Source organism: Halichoerus grypus, chromosome X, assembly GCF_964656455.1.
Source record: "Halichoerus grypus chromosome X, mHalGry1.hap1.1, whole genome shotgun sequence".
NCBI lineage: Eukaryota > Metazoa > Chordata > Mammalia > Carnivora > Phocidae > Halichoerus > Halichoerus grypus.
Genome location: NC_135727.1, coordinates 39022229 through 39039726, shown reverse-complemented (window position 1 = coordinate 39039726; position 17498 = coordinate 39022229). Strand labels below are relative to the sequence as shown.

Here is a 17498-nt window from a genome sequence, read left to right as displayed (position 1 = left end):
GCTATGCCAAGAGAAATAAGGAACGAGTGGATCACTGAAAGCTGTCCACATTCTAAGCAGATTCAGCCTCTACCACCAAAAACATGAGTAACGTGGCGAGCAATAAAATAAAAGTAAAACGGGCTAATTTGAGAATCAGCTGACTTAAGGTATTATTTGGCTGAGTGGGTGTTTTAATAACATGCAATAATGTATGAAGTGAGCCCAAACAAGGATAAAATAGAATAAAGGATCTAAAAGGAATCTGAGCAATTTAAATTTCCTATAAACCTTTCTGTGTTTTCTCAATTTTCTATAATGAACCTGCATTGCCATTGAGATCAGTAAGAAAAAAATCTAAAGGACTTAAATGATGTCCCATGGGATGACCATTTTGTAAAGTTACATTGTAAAGTACAGTAAAACCTCAAATAAGCAGAACCTAGCTTGCAATTCATTAGCATTTGGCTTTCTTTTTCTAATAATCTATTTTGAGAAGAGACGAATCACAGGGAAATACGCAGATATAAGAGAGGTGATGAAACAAATTCAAATCTGTTTGAAAACATTATTCAAATTGTTTTCTAAATATTTTGTTTTGTACAAGGAATATAAGCTAGAAAAGAACTGTGATAAAAAATCATTTTGGTCCCTCTTAACCACCAACTCAAGACACTGTGCACTAGCAACAGGTGAAGAGAGAAATAATCAGTTGTATATAAGAAGTAGGCTTTACTGCACAATGGTTCATGGGAGTAGAGAGTGTTTTTCTTCTCCACAGATAATTAAAATGCTAAGCAAATTAAAGAGAGCTTAGTTTTGGTCAATGCAGAAGGCCTTAATGAAAAAGAATACAAGAAAGAATAGACTGGTTTTAGATAGGGGTTCATGACAGAATCAAGCAAAGGAAGACGTGATCATGCACAAGACAGGATTAGTAGGCTATAAAAGGTGGGTTTGGTTGACATGCTGGACTTGAGAAATCCAAAGAGGGAAATAAGGGATAGGATCAGACACAGAGCTAATGGATCCTCCTCAGTGGGTCTTGTTGCTCAATATTTTGCAGGCCTAGCCCTGGGGCTATAGTTCCTGCACGAAAGGACTGGACTAGGTTTGGGAGAATCCTGATCCATGGAGCCTAGAGCTGCAGCCCCATCCCCCTCCCTTGCCCTCAATGATCCTTCCAATTCATAATAGAGGGCAGTGCCTACCTCCTCTAGGAGAAGTGAAAGCCTCTGTTTTGAGTTGGTATCTTTCTTGGAAACTTCCCTTAGCCCTTGCCTCTCTAGAATTCTTTTTTTTTTTTTTTTTTTGCCTCTATAGAATTCTTAAAAGCTCAGCTTTTGACCGAGACCTAGCCACAAGTAGAGGATGATATTTCATGTCTCCTTCTCCTCTGCCATGTCTAGAAAAAGGAATTAGAAACTCTGATCAAGGAAGCTGAAAGGCAACGTCAGCCTCTTCTGCATCCTCTTGAACAGCTTTAGCATAGTAAATAGACTACCTGAGGCTGAGAGAGGTTAAGCTTCTGTGAAGAGTCCGAGGGTGTTTGTGTTTTGACTGAAAGTGGAGGGGAAACTGCCAGGAAGAGCTTTTGACTTTAAGCTTAGATTCAGGGTGAGTTGATAATGGAAAAATTAAATATGAGTGAGAAAGGTATCAAATTATGCACTAGGTATTTCTTTTTTAAAAAAGGCTTGTTCTAAAAGAATTAACTGCTTTACTGGCTGATATGTTTGGGTTCAGCTCTTTTAATAAAGAGATTATTTTTTATAATAAAAGGGAGGAAAACCTTGCTTAACTATTTTAAACATGCCTGTGACTTAAGTCTTATTGCTTTGGTCCATGTGACTGTGGCAAGCCACTGCCAATAACCCCTTGAAAGTAGAATCTGGAAAACTAAAAGCACAAAGTAAAAACAAATGTTCAAAGGGATTTATTTTAGGGGCCAGGGCAGGGGCTTGAAAGGCAGAGTGGGCAGGAGAAGGGAGAAAAAGAATAAAACCTAAAGGGAATTGCTCAATTCAATCCACTACTTCTGTATCTTTTACCCTGACAATATCTCTTACATCTCTTCCGTCATGTTCAGAATTTATAACCCTGAGGCCCAGTGAGCTACTCACCTATCTAGCGAGGACAATTCAATTATGTTGCTTAGATTCTCCTTACTTAGACAGGAAAAGAGACCATGACAGTTGTGGAAAGATTTTGAATAATAAGCAATAAGAAAACAAAGGAACTTCTTAGCCTTCAATTATCCAAACAACACAATTAACCAGACTCTTCTCCTCCCCCCTATTCCCTATGCATTCCAGTCAACTGAGGTCACAGTGGACTGGGATTCAGATGTATGTTTGCTGGAAGTTTTTTTTTCCTGGCACTAATCTCATAGTATCTGAGTTATAAATTATACTCATTAAATACTTTCTAGAGATTCAAACGAAATGAAAAAGAAAACAAAGTGCCTCCTACTTTTTCTGTGAAAATAGAGACCTTCTTATCTTAGTCCAAGTTGGGCCTGTTATTTTGGAATGACTAAACTTGGAGGTGGTTCTCTACCCTTCCTTAGGGTTCACATCCATTGCAGTTTACATTCAAATGGCCTTTTTGGTGATAGCTGTGTAAAGAACAAAACTTATGAAAGTTACTTCCCAGGGGCCTCCTTACACTGGAATTAGGCTCGAATAACCCCGTAGACTGGTCATCCTCAGAGGTATAGTCATTCACTAATTTCTTGCCCAAGCAGAACAATTTGTTGAACTGGAGTGAGCTTTTCCATTGCCTCACCAATAGAAGATTCCAATCTCACAGCCATTCACTCCTGGGGGGGAGAAAGAGAACACAGTAAGTATACCTTCTCCATCCTAGGCCTTTCACAGGATTTCAATATGAATGACTCCAAGCCACACAATGCCACTCTACATGAAAAGCTTGCAAATTGCTAAACTTTCCTGGATCACTGAACAAATAAACATTATATTTGTCAGGTTTGCATAATTAGATGTTGCTATTTATAAGGGTTTTTACAAATTTAAGAAAAAAGGGGGCATGTTAATATATAAGTAATCCTCAACTTACTAATGAGATGTGTCCTAAACATTTATAAGTCAATGATTCGGAACTTGGAATGCCTTGCTCCATAGAAACTGTGTTATATATATGTAGTGGTCAGGTTTCTAGGCCAGTCCACAAAGGCTGATTTAACCCACATGGAGCAGTTATATTAGAGCTCTGGCAGAGGTCCTAGGTCCTGAGAGCAGAAGGAAAAGCATGCTTTCTTCCCATTCTTTGTGTCCAAAGAAAACCCAGAGCAAAGGTTTAAAAGTGGGGGAATCTATAAACTGACTTTTCCACTCCCATACTTGTTTTCACCCTTCTCCCATCTCCCAGGGATCCATTGCTCTTGTGTTGTCTGAAGACCTCCACTATGACCTTCGATTCTCCATAACTGCCAAACTTCCTCATTTCTCCTGGTCCCAACCAAAATGAAATTTCCAGGTGCTCCTGAACATCTAGCTCAGTTCACCTTCACTCTGATATGAGAAATTAATCACCCCTTAGTCTCCAAAAGGTCTATCTATGATTGAAAGGCTCATCAACCCCAAATAGCCCAGTTGGTGAAATTCTAGGGCAAGTAACTAGATGAAGTGATAACCTTTAGAAAGGTTTGAAAAGTGGTAGATATTTGGGGACATGAGGAAGGAGCTACTAGGGAGACAGCAGGGCCCTGCTTGAGAGGCAGCCAAAACAGTCAGTTCACCAAAGCTGTGCCCCTTTCACAGCATTTTTCTTTCCTCCCGGTCTGACCCCAGAGTACACAACCAGTGATGGTGAGTCAGCTGCAGTGTCTTCTATAAGCTCCAACACATTCTTAGGAACGGATAGGTTCTTGCACAGTGCCTACCACAATGCCTAGGCCATCCCACCAAAGGGAAAACCCTTCAAGAGCTTCCAAGACCTTTCTCGCTGTGAGAGAAAGAGAGACAGAGAAAGAGACCGACTGTGTGTCTATGTGTGTCTGTGTGTTTCCTTCCCCATGGGAAAAAAACGCTCCTGGAAATTAGACGAATGTGTGTCCCAGCTGCTTAATCTGCTTGTATTGACCAATAGGAAAAAAACAGAGCTAGGCCCCAGGTGGAAGGATGGCAGAGGGTGGTAAAGGGGGCTCCAGGGGAGACACATGTTCAGTACTGAAGCCTTTCTGAAGCATGAATAGTATGATTTACAGAGGGTACCTGTGATAGCTGCAGAAATGAAGATACACTGGTTTTCCTTAGGAAAGAACCAGTCATAGAGAGCGGACAAAGTTAAACAGAGATTAATGGGAAAACAGGAAGTATGTGGATGCGTTTGGTAGTTGCTGCTAGAATTGTGATTATTCTGAAACAAGGGAGCAGGAATGTGTGGAGATGCCTTAATGTTTACTTCAGAATCTTGTGATTTCTAAGTATATGTAGAGGGAGCTATAGGTCTTAGGGTCAAAGTCTCCATAAAAGAGAAAATAAGAAAGCAAGATAGAGAAGAGATACTGAGAGGAGCCCCAGAAAGCGATGGATTCCTCAGAGATAAATATATGGGGAGAATTCTTGATAATTAGGCTGTTGTTGCTGCTTCAGAATCATACCATTCTAGTAGGAGTAGGAGCAATGGGGGAAATTGTCCTGAATTCAAGCCAGGCAGTCAAGGAGTAAACAGTCTTATTTTGGTTGGCAATGCCAACCTCAGAAGGGATCAAGCAGTGCCTCAGAGGAAATGACATAATATCCCCTCAAAGATGGTCTTGCCAATGGATCCTGGGAAAAGGGGGTCATCATAATATTGCTGTATTGCTTAGATAGATGTGAATCTCCAAAGATGTGAAGTGGCTCATCATGTGGTCCAGGTTCTTGACAATGAAACAGACAGGTGCTCCTGTCTGATAACTAGATGACATGGCCAGCCTTGTTAACATCCAAATGTGTTATCAGTGCAGGAGGCAAGGGTCTCTCAGGCCAGGGCAGCTGACCTCCCTCAGATGCAGCTTGCTCTGCAACTGGCCTCCCCACAAGGTTTTTGCTCAACTCAGTGGAGCTTGGAAATTCACCAACTTCATCACACTCTGCCAATAGAGCGTAGGCTGAGACTGGCACCCATTGCCAAAGGGAGCCCCAGCTTTGAAAATTTGGCAAACTCCTGTGCTCTGTTTTCCTGCTGGCCATTACCTTATGGCTTGTTTCTCACCAGCTGCCTTTCTGCTTTTCTTCTTTGGAAGGCTGCAATCTCCACTGGTTGTAAGCCATGGCCCACTTGCCTGTGGGGCAGGAGAGACACAAAAATAGTGAAGACCGTGGAGCAGACTAGGGCATAGGAAGACTCCAAGTGTGAACTCTACTTACCTATCTTTGCCCTCTGGTGGGGGCTGAGGAAGGGGCTTCGTGAAGCCTTTTTTTCCAACCAGCCAGAAGGTCTCTTCTGTGCCTTTGCCCTTATTATAGAAAATACAGAAAATCTTAAATGTGCTATAACCAATTTTCCCAAAGATGTGCTTCTGATCAATGGGGTATAAGCATTCAGTCTGGCTCAGAAATTGCCTCTGCTTTCCCCTTATCACCACTCCCTGGAGTCTTCCTTCCTACACAGCTTCCTTGCTATATATACCTGTGCCTCAGGCAAGCTCCATAAGCTGACACAGCAGGCAGATGAAAAGCGAACACCATTTGGGGGAACCTGGGTGGCTCAGTCAGTTAAGTGTCCAACTCTTGATTTTGGCTTAGGTCATGATCTCAGGGTCATGAGATCAAGCCCTGCCTTGGGCTCCACGCTGAGCATGGAGCCTGCTTAAGATTCTCTCTTTCCCCTTCTCCCTCCGCCTCTCCACCCTCTCTAAAAAAAAAAAAAAAAGAAAAAGAAAAGTGAACACCATTTGAAGCTGTCATCCAGATGTTTTGTCTACCCACTGCCACACAGCTCCATCGTTGGGAACATGTTGTTGTTTGGCTTCATAGTAACCAAACATCTGGACGCTGAATTCAAGATTTTGTTTGTCATTTTTGCCCTGATCTTTTGGCCTTAGGCATCCCATTGTCTTTCCTGTCTAGAGTACATATATTCAGAGTCTACCTCCCCCAAATACTCACCATCCAAAGGCTCTCACAAAACCCAAAAATTGGAATAGTAATGGAAAGCAAGCTGTGCAGGCCAGGGCATCCTGGCTGCTTAGAGAGGTCTACATTTCTGCAGTGTTCTTTTCTTCCTGCCAAGGGATTCTCACAGGTAGAGAGAGACCCCAGGGAGGCCTCCATCTACAGCCCAGTTCCTTGGTTGTCAAGAACCATAGGTATGAGAAGAGAAAGGGAGTGTAAACTCCAGCTGGTCACCCCAGAGCCTAAATGATGACCCTCAGAGGAGCCAAGTTTTCTGTCTCTGCTTTGCCCTCCCCTTTTTCTAATAAACCCTCCTCTCAATGTGTTTCACTCTCCTCCTTTCAACTGTCTTTCATCTGTTCTTTCATTTCCTCCAATCCATAAGGAAAAAAAATGTGTTTACTAAGACTGAGAAAAGTAATGGGATGTGTTTCCAACTCATTAATCTGAAATATGGTCTCACTCTTGGCTGATCTCATTTGGAACAGTTCTAAATTGTTTAACTTAGAAATTCCAATTAGGTTGTCCCCCCTTTAAATATCAAATCCATTGTTCTCTATTTTACATCACATATATTCTTCCCTTAACAATAATGACAACAACCATAATAATAATAATAAGCACATTTAATGGAAGACTCTCAAAGCATTTTGCAGATACTTGGTTCAAGGCTCTGAACAAGCCCACTATAGGCAAGTAGGAAGAGAATACCACAACAGCCCAATCTTCACTAGCTGGCAACCAACTCACTCTAAACCTCAAATAATTGGACTGTTTGGAGCCACTCTGTTTTCAGAAGAAGTGAACAACTTTAAAATATACTCATATCCCTCATTCTTACATTTATTCTACCCTCACTGTACCAGGTGTGGAAAAACAGAAATGGCTCTGTCCTTCAGGAGCTCACAGTGCAGTTAAATAAAAACACTGTCAGGCCATGTTTTGGGCTCTAAATACAAGCCCAAATCTTCTGCCTCCTAAGCTCTTTTCCTCACAGTACCTAGTGCAGTGTCTCATACAGAACAGTTGCTCAGTAGATAGACTGTTCCATTCACTGGAAAACTCAACCCTTGAGCACTTGGAATACTCAGGTGTCAATGGACCTCACTTTGCTAAAACATACTCTTAAAGCTCAAACTTGAGGATCCCAACCCCCAGGCATATTTGGCTGTTTGTCTTGAGATCTAGAGGCTATCAGGATAGTGTGCCAATCCCCAAGGGAGATTTGTGGATGCCAGGATTGTCCAGATATTTGGGTGAGTCCTGGGACACACACTGGTATGCCAAAACTAATGGTTGCAAAAGAGAATGGGAGTGTTATGGACTCAGGCAAGCTTCCAAATCAAAGAGTATGCAGGGGAGCCCCAGGGGCTCTCTGAGGTTTTGGAGCCCATCCAGGAGAATTCTTAGAATCCTAGCTCTCTGTTTACCCACCCTATTTCCAAAATTCTGCAGAAGAGAGAGAAAGGGAGGGAACAAGCTGCAACAACTAAAATCTAAAGCACACCCTTGACTTGTTATCAATCCCTAGGCAGTCCCAGAGACAACCCCCCCCCCCACCAAATAATAGCATCTTCCTTTGGCCTGACACTTTAAAGACACTTTGGCATCTCCTGTCTTTTTTAATTCTCACAAAAACTCTGGAAGGTGCGTTTATTATTAACGTCATTCTGCAAATAGGGACACTGAGTTTCATGGAAATTAAATGACTTGTCAATAAGCAGGCATAGCTGGAACTTGAACCCAATTTTACTGAACTCCAAGTTTTATTTATTTTCTTTTTACTACGACTTAGCTATTTTTATTGAGGTATAACTGACATACAGCATTATATTAGTTTCAGCTGTACAATATAATGATTTGATATGTATATATATTGTAAAATGCTCATCATAATAAGTCTAGTTAACATCTTAGACTCCAAATTTTAAATGCTCTTCCTTCTATACCACATAATTTTTCCAACACACTGGAGTCAAGGGACAGGTCTAGAGGCCAAAAAGCAACTGTTGGGAATTTTATAGTTTGTGAATAATGAGCTTCCTGATAATCACAGGTCAGAAGAGGACTCTATGTGAAGAAATGGAAGCACAGAAAGGATAAAGTTACTTGTCCAATGTCACACATTGAGTCATTGATGGGATGAGAATTACAGACCAGACCTTCTGACCTTCATGACTCTGCCAATACATCCTCATTACTTCTTTTTTTTCTTAGAGAGGGAGGTGGAGAGGGGCAGGAGGAGAGGGAGGTGGGGAGGGGCAGGAGGAGAGGGAGAGAGAGAGAGAGAGAAAATCTTAAGCAGGCTCCATGCCCAGCACAGAGACTGATGCAGGGCTCCATCTCACAACCCCGAGATCATGACCTGAGCCAAAATCAAGAGTCAGACGCTTAACCAACTGAGCCACCCAGGTGTCCCCAACCTCATTACTTCTTAGCTCAATTGCTGGTATGTGTGTGTGTGCGCACATGTGTGTGCACATGCTTACTCATGTGCAAACTTGTGTATGTGAGTGTTAGGAGTTGACAATAGGGCTGGAAGAGGTTGGGGAAAAAAGAGAAATCACAAATAAAACAGGACTACTGCTTAGGGGCCTGAGAATCAAATACTATTTAGCCCCAGAATTCAGAGACAAGGTCACAAGTGTCCACCTCTGGCAAGGACATAAACTGGCTGAGAACAACCATTTAGGAAAGTCTTCTCAGAATGTAAATCTACCTAAGAGGCCCTAGTAAATACAACTGATAAGCCTCAAAATATACAAAGTCTCAGCAAGAAGCTTTGAACTTGTCAGTAAAACAGTAACTAAAATAGGATTCATGTAAGAGAAGAGGTAATAAGATGACTTATCACCAGGCCATTAGGAGAGAAATATTGAAAAGGGCAGAATTGGCTAGTTAAGCACTGATGATTTGTTGCCAGTAGAGTACAAAAGGGGGTTGGAGTGGGCAGGACAACTCCCCAGAGAGGCTGAGCTTGTCATCTCTAATGAGTCCTCCCCCAATCTACCTCAGCTTCCTCAGTTTGATGTCTTTCTTTGTAAACCCCACCCACCTAATTACTCAACTGCACTATGTTCTCTTTTCTCACCCAACCCAATCCACACTTTTGATTCCCACTAGGGGAAACAACTTAAAGTGTCATCACCCCAATGAAGGGGATGGAATGGGAAAAGAGTGTTGTTCCTGGATCTAATCCTTGAGCCCAAGAGAAGAGGCTCTGATGAAGGAATTTCAAATATCAGCCAGCTTGAAAGAGAGGATGTTTTCAACCATCGTCTTGGCCATCACACCTGGCAGGCTATCAAATGTGGTCCTTCTGACCCATGTACTAAAGCGATTCTTGCTTTCCAACAACACAGAGTGAATGAGGGATGGAAATGTTGAATCAGAATTTCTGAAGCGTACTGGTTGATATGGTCTTATTGGGGATATATTGCATGCCCCCAAAGAACAAGGAATCTCCTGTCCCCCAGTCCTTACTATGTAATGTCCAATACCTGCCTCTGGTCAGGGGCAGGGGTACAGAGGCAGAAAGGATCTCCCATTTTCTCCCTTCCTTCTTTGGTACTTCTTATTCTCTTCTTCACATTGCCCCTTCCTTTCCCCTGGGGCCCCCTCTCTTCTCTCTCAGTATCTCCCTCTCCATCAGGAAGCCTCTACCACCTCAATAAGCATGGCCTGACGTGGCCTTAGGGGAAGCCTCTCCCTGCTTCTTCCTCCAACTTGCTGTAGCAGGTTCCCAAATTCCCTGGGGTAAGGGAAATTGTGAAGCTGCAAAGGGCCCTTTTGAAGTAGTCCTGCTTTTGTACTCAAAACACCCAAAGATATAATGCTTCCTGACTGGAATTTGGGGGGCAATAAAAACCATGGGGTGGGGGCATATTTTCCTTTTCAGTTTCAAAAGTGTCACCTCTTTAGCTCTTCAGCTTTTAAATGATGGAATCTGTGCCCAGCAATACAGACAGGAAAGTGCCTCAGGAAATAAAGCCACCTTTGTCCTCCTCTGCTAAGAAATGTCAATATATAGAGGGATCACAAAAGCCTTGAGTGATGTGATTCACTGTTCAAGTAATTTTGCCACTCCTATCATCTCACTGAGTTCTCTGCAGAGGTGGGAAAGGAACCTCTGTCCCCTCATAAATGACTCATCCCATCTGCTAGAAGATATTAGGATCTATTGGAAGAGACAAACCAGAATTAGCCAGAAAAGTAACTGATCAACCAGAATCAAGCCTTCCAACCTTTAACTTCTGAAATCCTTTTACACGTAAATTGCCACCATTTGAGGAAGGCTTGTTAATGACAGGAACAAATTGTGCATCACTCAGTACCTGGGTTTTGCTTTGCCCAAGTATAATCACTGAGAAAATAATTTTCATGCACAATGGTACCGTAGAAAGGGTACTGAGTGGGAAGTCAGACTTCCTGGGTTTTGGCCTGATTCTGCCATCAATTGACTGTGTGACCCTTACCAAGTTACTTCACCTCTCTGGGCTTTGGTTTTTCATCTAAAAATGAAGAAGTTAGATGATTAGCTCTCTAGAGTCTCTTACAAATGGGGAAGTCAGGGGCTCTGGGATTATCCAGAGGAAGATGAAAAGAATCCAGTGGAGATGGCAAAAAAGAAAGAAAGAAAAGGGAAAATTATCCTAATCCTGAATCCTAGATCAAGGGATAGTCCTAGCAGAAAGAAAAGGTGCTACAAAATGTTTGTCTTTCACAGGAACTGACTTTATTCCTCCTGGTCCTTTGGGGAAGACATAAAGCCTCTCTGTAAATGGAAGGGGGTCAATGGTGTGGATGAAAAATTAGAAATGTGGCCACTGAGCAGGCAAATAGAAAACACAAACTCACTAATACTTTAGTTTATTGAATCATGTCTGGAACTGCCAAAGAGTAAACAAAATGGAAGTTAGAAGATCTAAATAAATAATAGTGCAGCTCATTGAAAACCCAAATTCTGGGCAATCCTTTAAGAGAGAAAGATGCAGCTCATAGTCTGAAAAATTCAGAAGGAGTTCTAACAATCCTCCTCACTGTGGCCATATTTTAAAGAGAAGAAAATCAAAGCAAAAAGGAACAATCTCTTGGGAACCACAAATAGGGCTGGAAATTCTGCCCAAATTATAGCTCTAAGTCTCAGACATCCAGGTAAACTCTTTCAGCAGACCATGACCTCTCCAGAAGCAGGTGTGTCCAAGTGGTTTGATTTAAAAAAAACAAAAACAAAAACAAAAGGACATTATACCCTGAGCTCTGTCGTTCCTCGAAGCTCCACTTCATAGCCTTCACTCAGAGCTCGAAGAATTGTCACGGTGCTGTGACTGACATGAATGCGGTAAGCTGTAAAAGAAAGACAGACATGACTTTGGATCCTTCCAGGTAAAATCAATGAGAAAATATTAATGTAATAAATGCCCCCCACTCCTAAATGAATAAGACCCTAAGAAAAGTCCCCGAGAGGGAGCTTCAGTTAGGGTTTCACAGGAGGAATGGGGAGTGGTGGCCTTCCTCACCAGGCCCAAATAAGGTGTTAGCTATAGCACCTATCAGCCTCCTAGACACTATCTCAGATGAAAGGCCATGCAATAGAAAGGTGTTAATTTAACTCGACTGTGATTGAGAAACCGGCTACCACTACTGTGCTCTCAGCTGAAATGGGACCTCTTCAGAGGGAAGTTAGGTTTCAGCAGCTTCTTCTACAGGCTGCTGCTAAAGCAGAGCTCCCAAGGTCTGCCTATCCTACTTAAGAGACAACAGGGTGTCTTTTTACATACACATCCATACAACTATCTTCCAATATTGCTGCACTTAAAATAGAACGTCAAGAAAAAATGTCCCAAGACCTTGGTCAACATTCTGTGGCAACTGTACATTTATAGCTTTCCTTTGGGTGGATGCATCTAGATGTATACACACACGAATGTATTATTTTCCAACTAGTGAGCCCAACCTGGGATAAGAGTGTTACATGGAGAGCTACGACTATAAATTTTATGTAGAAACTAAGTGTAATTCTTTGGTGAAGAACAATCATTTATTATTAACTCAGGTAGAATCCTTGACTTTCTTGAAAACGGTTATCCTATGAAGTAAGACCTGTTCAAGTTGAGTCTTAAATAAAAGTCCAAGACTTATTCCCACACACTTGAGAAAATAATTCTTTTAGAAGCTGAGGAACAATCTAAGTAGGAAGGCATAGGCTGGAAAGAACTGCAAGAAATTTCTGCTATGTGTTCTTATAATACTTTCACATAATAACATAATAACTTTCCTTCCAGCTCAGTACTGTTGTTTGTATCTTCCTCACTAAGTCATGGTCACCCAAAACCTCTGCTCAAAAAGGGTTCCTAAAAGCCACCTGCTCGTCTAGGTGCCCCTTGCCAGCTCCGTGTATGCCATTCTAGCATCTGGTTGTCAGTCATAATCCTACTAGTGGGGAACACAGGTCAAAAGAGAGAGATAGCTCCTTCCAACGAGCACCTAGGTATGTGGCAAGGAGAATCACTCCAGGACTGGGTCACTAGTTACTTCCATTCCAGAATCAGTGAATTCAACTGGGCATAATGGAGATATTTACGAAATTAATTTTTAATAGACCTCTGACTTGTCCTAGTCTCATATCCATCATGAGGCTACCTCTTTACAAATCTTCAATCAGGTGTGGAGCTTAATGCTCTATTTTGGTCACAGTCATTAGTTTCCAGAAAAGCACACTAACCAGCTCCTTTAGTGCTGAGACCACATGTGTCTGCTTCTTTGTATCCCTCACAATGCATTCCTTGCATAGTCAGTGCTTAATAAACACCTGCTGTGTATGATTCACTCCATTTTCTTCTTCCTAACTCATCACTGGACAAGGTGCTGCCTAAATCTGAAAATTCAATTTCTGCTCTCAGCTCTACATTTCCAATGTGAAATGAGTGGAGTTTCCCCGGTGCAGACCAGAATATGACTTCAGTCTTCTACAAGCTTACATCAGTCCAGAGTGCTGTGCCAAATCTGCATTGCGGTTCCATGATCAATTTCACTTCATCTTGGGTTGCACTTCAAGAACAAAGTCATATGCATGCAGCGGTTCCTGGATGACTACTTCCATGGCTTCTGCCATGTCTGTGGAGTTCGAAGACTTTCCCAGATGTCAGAAAATTTATTCTGACAACAGCTTCTGAGTTCCGTGCTGCCTCCTTAATCATGGCTGCACAGGCTAGATTGACTAAGACTGGACCCATTGTGCAAGCCTGTTTCTGCACATGAGTGATGAGGAGTGGGGTCAGATAGGGCACCACCCACTGTGATATAGGCCCACCATATCATCAGAGACTAGTTTGCGTAGACTGCTGGAGTTTGGGAAGAGCTTGTCTTGCCTAGTAGCTGTCAAAACCAGGGCTGCTAAGAGCTTAAGTGTTTTTTTTAAATAGAAAACCCATGAAAACTGTATATAGAACTTATTATCATTTTCTATGCTTTCCTATATTAGCATAAACAAATTGCTTTGCTCAACCATGATAAAGGGAAAGACATGTTGTGATTCTGACATCGCCTTAGTAGTGGCCGTAAATAACCCATAAAGAGGTGCCGGCAACAGACAGATGGCATAAGGATTTGTACAGTTTTATTCTCAAAGAAGGCGAGGGGGAAGAAATGGTATCTTTTTTTTTTTTTTAAAGATTTTATTTATTTGACAGAGCGAGATACACAGCGAGAGAGAGAACACAAGCAGGGGGAGTGGGAGAGGGAGAAGCAGGCTTCCCGCTGAACAGGGAGCCCGATGCGGGGCTCGATCCCAGGACCCTGGGATCATGACCTGAGCCGAAGGCAGACGCTTAACGACTGAGCCACCCAGGCGCCACCAAGAAATGGTATCTTTGACACCACGCCTGTTTTGATAAAAACTACAGATTTTATATACAGGCAAATTGGAATTGACTATTTCAGATTTCCAAGCTCCTTAGGTTGAGGGATTATTGCTAGCTAAATTCAAGGGGCCTATTTGATAAAACCAGAACTCCTAGGATCCTAACAAGTTCAGAGAGAGGACTAGAGCAGCAAACAGCAGTTGGGTGGGAGGCAGCTGATTCTGGGTGTGTCTCCACAAACTAAATGAAAAACTAAAAATGCCAGTCCCTTACTTTTTCTTTTTTCAACATGACTTCCCCACCAGGCTGGCCAATTTTTTTCTGTACCCACGGGACATTTTTAGTTGTTTTGATCAAATTGACTGACTTTTTCAGTGTCACTTAGCTACAGCTTCATTTCTAGGACAAGAAAGGTACATGTTTAATCCAATATCACCCCCTACTGGCTTGCCATTAGAGACCAGGAAATATGTGTATAAAATCTTATTCTTCTCAAATTATTTTTTATTTAAAAAAAAAAAAAACATTAAAACATCAGGTATCCTGCTCTTCTTCCCCCTCTTGAAAATCACTTTTCCAACAGTAGGAGGTTACCATCCCATCCCATCACTTAGGTACTCACGTAAGCCTGTTGATTCCATCCGAGAAGCTGTGTTCACAGTGTCTCCAAACAGGCAGTATCTGGGCATGGTGAGGCCCACCACTCCAGCAACAACTGGCCCTGTAGAGTAGCAGTCAGTTGGGGTTATAGTCAACAGGTATATATCCAATGCTAATAGAGGAACACTGCCAAGGGAAGGAATGTAGCTGCATAAAAGAACAAAGTTGCTACCAAATAGCTCTGGGAATCTGATGGAAGTCCTACAATGAGTAATAAACTCTTTGCCCTACAAGAAAGCAAGTTTATAATGATGCAGACATGACTACACTTCTGATTTACACTCTTGTTCCAAGTCACAGTTACACCCAAGATACTTATATCTGTCAACAGGGACAAATAAGCATAAAAGCCAAACCAGAAAGGCCCAGGTAGGGACTCAGGATCCAAGCGTGTTTGTTGTAATAAAAAAAAAAAAATGTGACCCTTTCTTATGTCTTAGGGTAGGAAGGAGGGATCTCATGGGGCTATTTATTTCCCAAGAGAATTATTGCTAAGACAATTAGAAAATCTGAAAAGAAGTAGAATTGACTTTCAATCCTTTGTGTTAGGGGCATGGACAAGCAGCATATATAGATAAGAATATATTCTATTTGCCCTTAGAATGTGTTTTGTTCTTACATTTTAGTATGGCCATGTTAGGTGTTCAGACAGTGAACATTACTTGATAAAACTTCAGCAACCATACTGAAAACCTAATTCAGGAGTATCTAAAAAGTTCTCCACCCTTACTTTTCTGGCCTCTGTTCTCTTTCTATTTAAAATTGTTCAGCATTATGTTTTTGCTATTTCCTGAGTTAAAGAAAGTAATTAAGGGCACCTGGGTGGCTCAGTCAGTTAAGCGTCTGCCTTCGACTCAGGTCATGATCCCAGGGTCCTGGGATTGAGTCCCATGTCAGGCTCCCTGCTCAGTGGGGAATCTACTTCTCTGTCTCCTTCTGCCCCTCCGCCTTGTTCGTGAGCACTCTCTCTCTCTCTTTCTCAAATAAATAAAATCTTTCAAAAAAAGAAAGTTAATGAAGTGTTTTTGTTTCAAAAAGTTCTTTCTTTAATTTATAAAGATAAAAATAAGAACTACAAAACTTATGTTTTTCATTTTAATTCATTTCTCACCATTCATATGCATTCATTGAGTACTGAGCTAGGCACCAAGGGGAATAAAAAAGAAGTGTAACACATGGTCTCAGTTCTTTAGGAGTTTATAGTCTAATTAAAGAGAAGAGACTACTAAACAGGAAGTAATTAAGCAACAACCCAAGACAAAGTATGGTTGAGGTAAGATAAATGGTATAGAAGTGGGACTGGAAGTCAGCATACAAGTGGTAGTTAAATCATAGACATGAATGAGAGGAGAGTATGTAAGGGGAGAAAAACAGTGGATGAAAGCCAGAACCTTGGGGAATATCAATATTTAAGGGACAGATAAAGACAGAAGAGATTATCAGACAATGGTAGAAAATGAAAGCCAGGTGGGAGTGGGTTGAGAAACAGAAATCAAGACGTGCAGAGAGCAAGGGGACCACAACTCAGAGCTTTGCAGAAAATGGGGGAACAGCCACAGTTAAAGAGCAGGAGTTGCCAAGACAGCCAGTGAATGAAATGGAGAAAAAGCATTCAGAGAGTGAGGAGCATGTCATAAAAGCCAGTTGAGGGAAGTTTTAGGCATAAAGTAATCAGGGGCACACTACCCTTTTTCTAGTCTTCCCTTGAGGCACATAGGAAATGTTGGCTCTAACAAGAAAGGTAGATTGAAAGGGTTTGGTACTTAGAACAAGGACTGCTTCCCACTGGGGTAGTGCAGGTGCTGGGAAGAGAGTGAAAGTTGGGTAGGCATAAAGAAATTAGGCAGCACTAGACACCTGGATAATTCAGCTGCCAGTAATCAGGGAAGCACTACCCTCCCCGACCTTTTCTAATCTTCTCTTGAGGCACATGGGAATGTCTTTTCTTACTTTAGCTGGCTGTGGTTACCTGAATGCAGGCCTATTCGAATCCGGACTGGCACCTCTGGCATGTGTCTCATCTTAAAGGTACCCACAGAGCTCAGGATATCTAGGGACATGTTTGCAATCTCAGCTGCATGCCGACTGCCATTCCTCTTTGGGAGGCCTGAGGCCACCATGTAAGCATCTCCAATGGTCTCTACCTGGGAATCAGGGGAAATAGAATTAGCAGGGAAATAAGTGTGTGTGTGTGTGTGTATGTGTGTGTGTGTGTCACAGTTTAAGTGGTATGAGGGAAGCTTATTGTACAGTGAGGAAGATGGAGAGAGACTGTCAGAGGTTCAAGGTCTGGCTACATATTAGAATCATTTAAGGAGCTTCAGGGAAAAAAAAAATGATGTCTAGGTCCCACACCCATAGATTCTGACATACGCTACTTTGCAGTTTCCTGGCTGGCCCTAGAGAACTATCAGGCCCCAAGTAATTCCTGGGGGAAGGAAAAGGGACATTTCTGAGAGTATCCATAGATGTCCATGGAAGAACACCCTAGGAGAAGGTGCATAAGGCACTCCTCTAGCAAGCATCTCTCTCAAAGATTTGGTAATGAGCTAGGGCAGCCTTAAGGCAAGTATAGAGAAAGGGAAAGGAATGAGGTGGAAGAGACTTTTCCTTCTGCTTTGCATTGCTAATATGATGAAGTTAGTTTATAGTCCTTTGGGTATGAGAACTGAGTCTTTTTTCCATCAGCCACCCCCTCCTCTCCTAGTGCCACCTCTCAAAAGGGCAGCAGTATCTGCCCTCAGCTGCTTTGAGCTGGACACCTGTAAAGAAAGGCAAATCTGTATTCCTCATTTTCCCAAAAGAAGTGTGCTCACTCTTTTAGGTGACTAGTAAGTTGAAGCATTTCAAGTAAATCCAAAAGATAAGTAAGCTG

General features: G+C 42.1%; 1 protein-coding gene across 1 annotated transcript in view; it reads right to left on the bottom strand.

The window, feature by feature from the left end:
- Window positions 1-1299: 1299 nt before the first annotated feature.
- Window positions 1300-17498, bottom strand: part of GUCY2F (guanylate cyclase 2F, retinal) — a 90272-nt gene continuing 74073 nt past the window's right edge. Inside the window, exons 14-19 of the mRNA XM_036078947.2 lie at window positions 16593-16767; window positions 14586-14684; window positions 11353-11447; window positions 5355-5443; window positions 5181-5269; window positions 1300-2800 (exon numbers count right to left, since the gene is read on the bottom strand). Of these exons, the coding sequence (XP_035934840.1) occupies window positions 5182-5269; window positions 5355-5443; window positions 11353-11447; window positions 14586-14684; window positions 16593-16767 (546 nt within the window). The 3' untranslated portion in view covers window positions 1300-2800; window position 5181. The remainder of the gene's footprint in view (window positions 2801-5180; window positions 5270-5354; window positions 5444-11352; window positions 11448-14585; window positions 14685-16592; window positions 16768-17498) is intronic.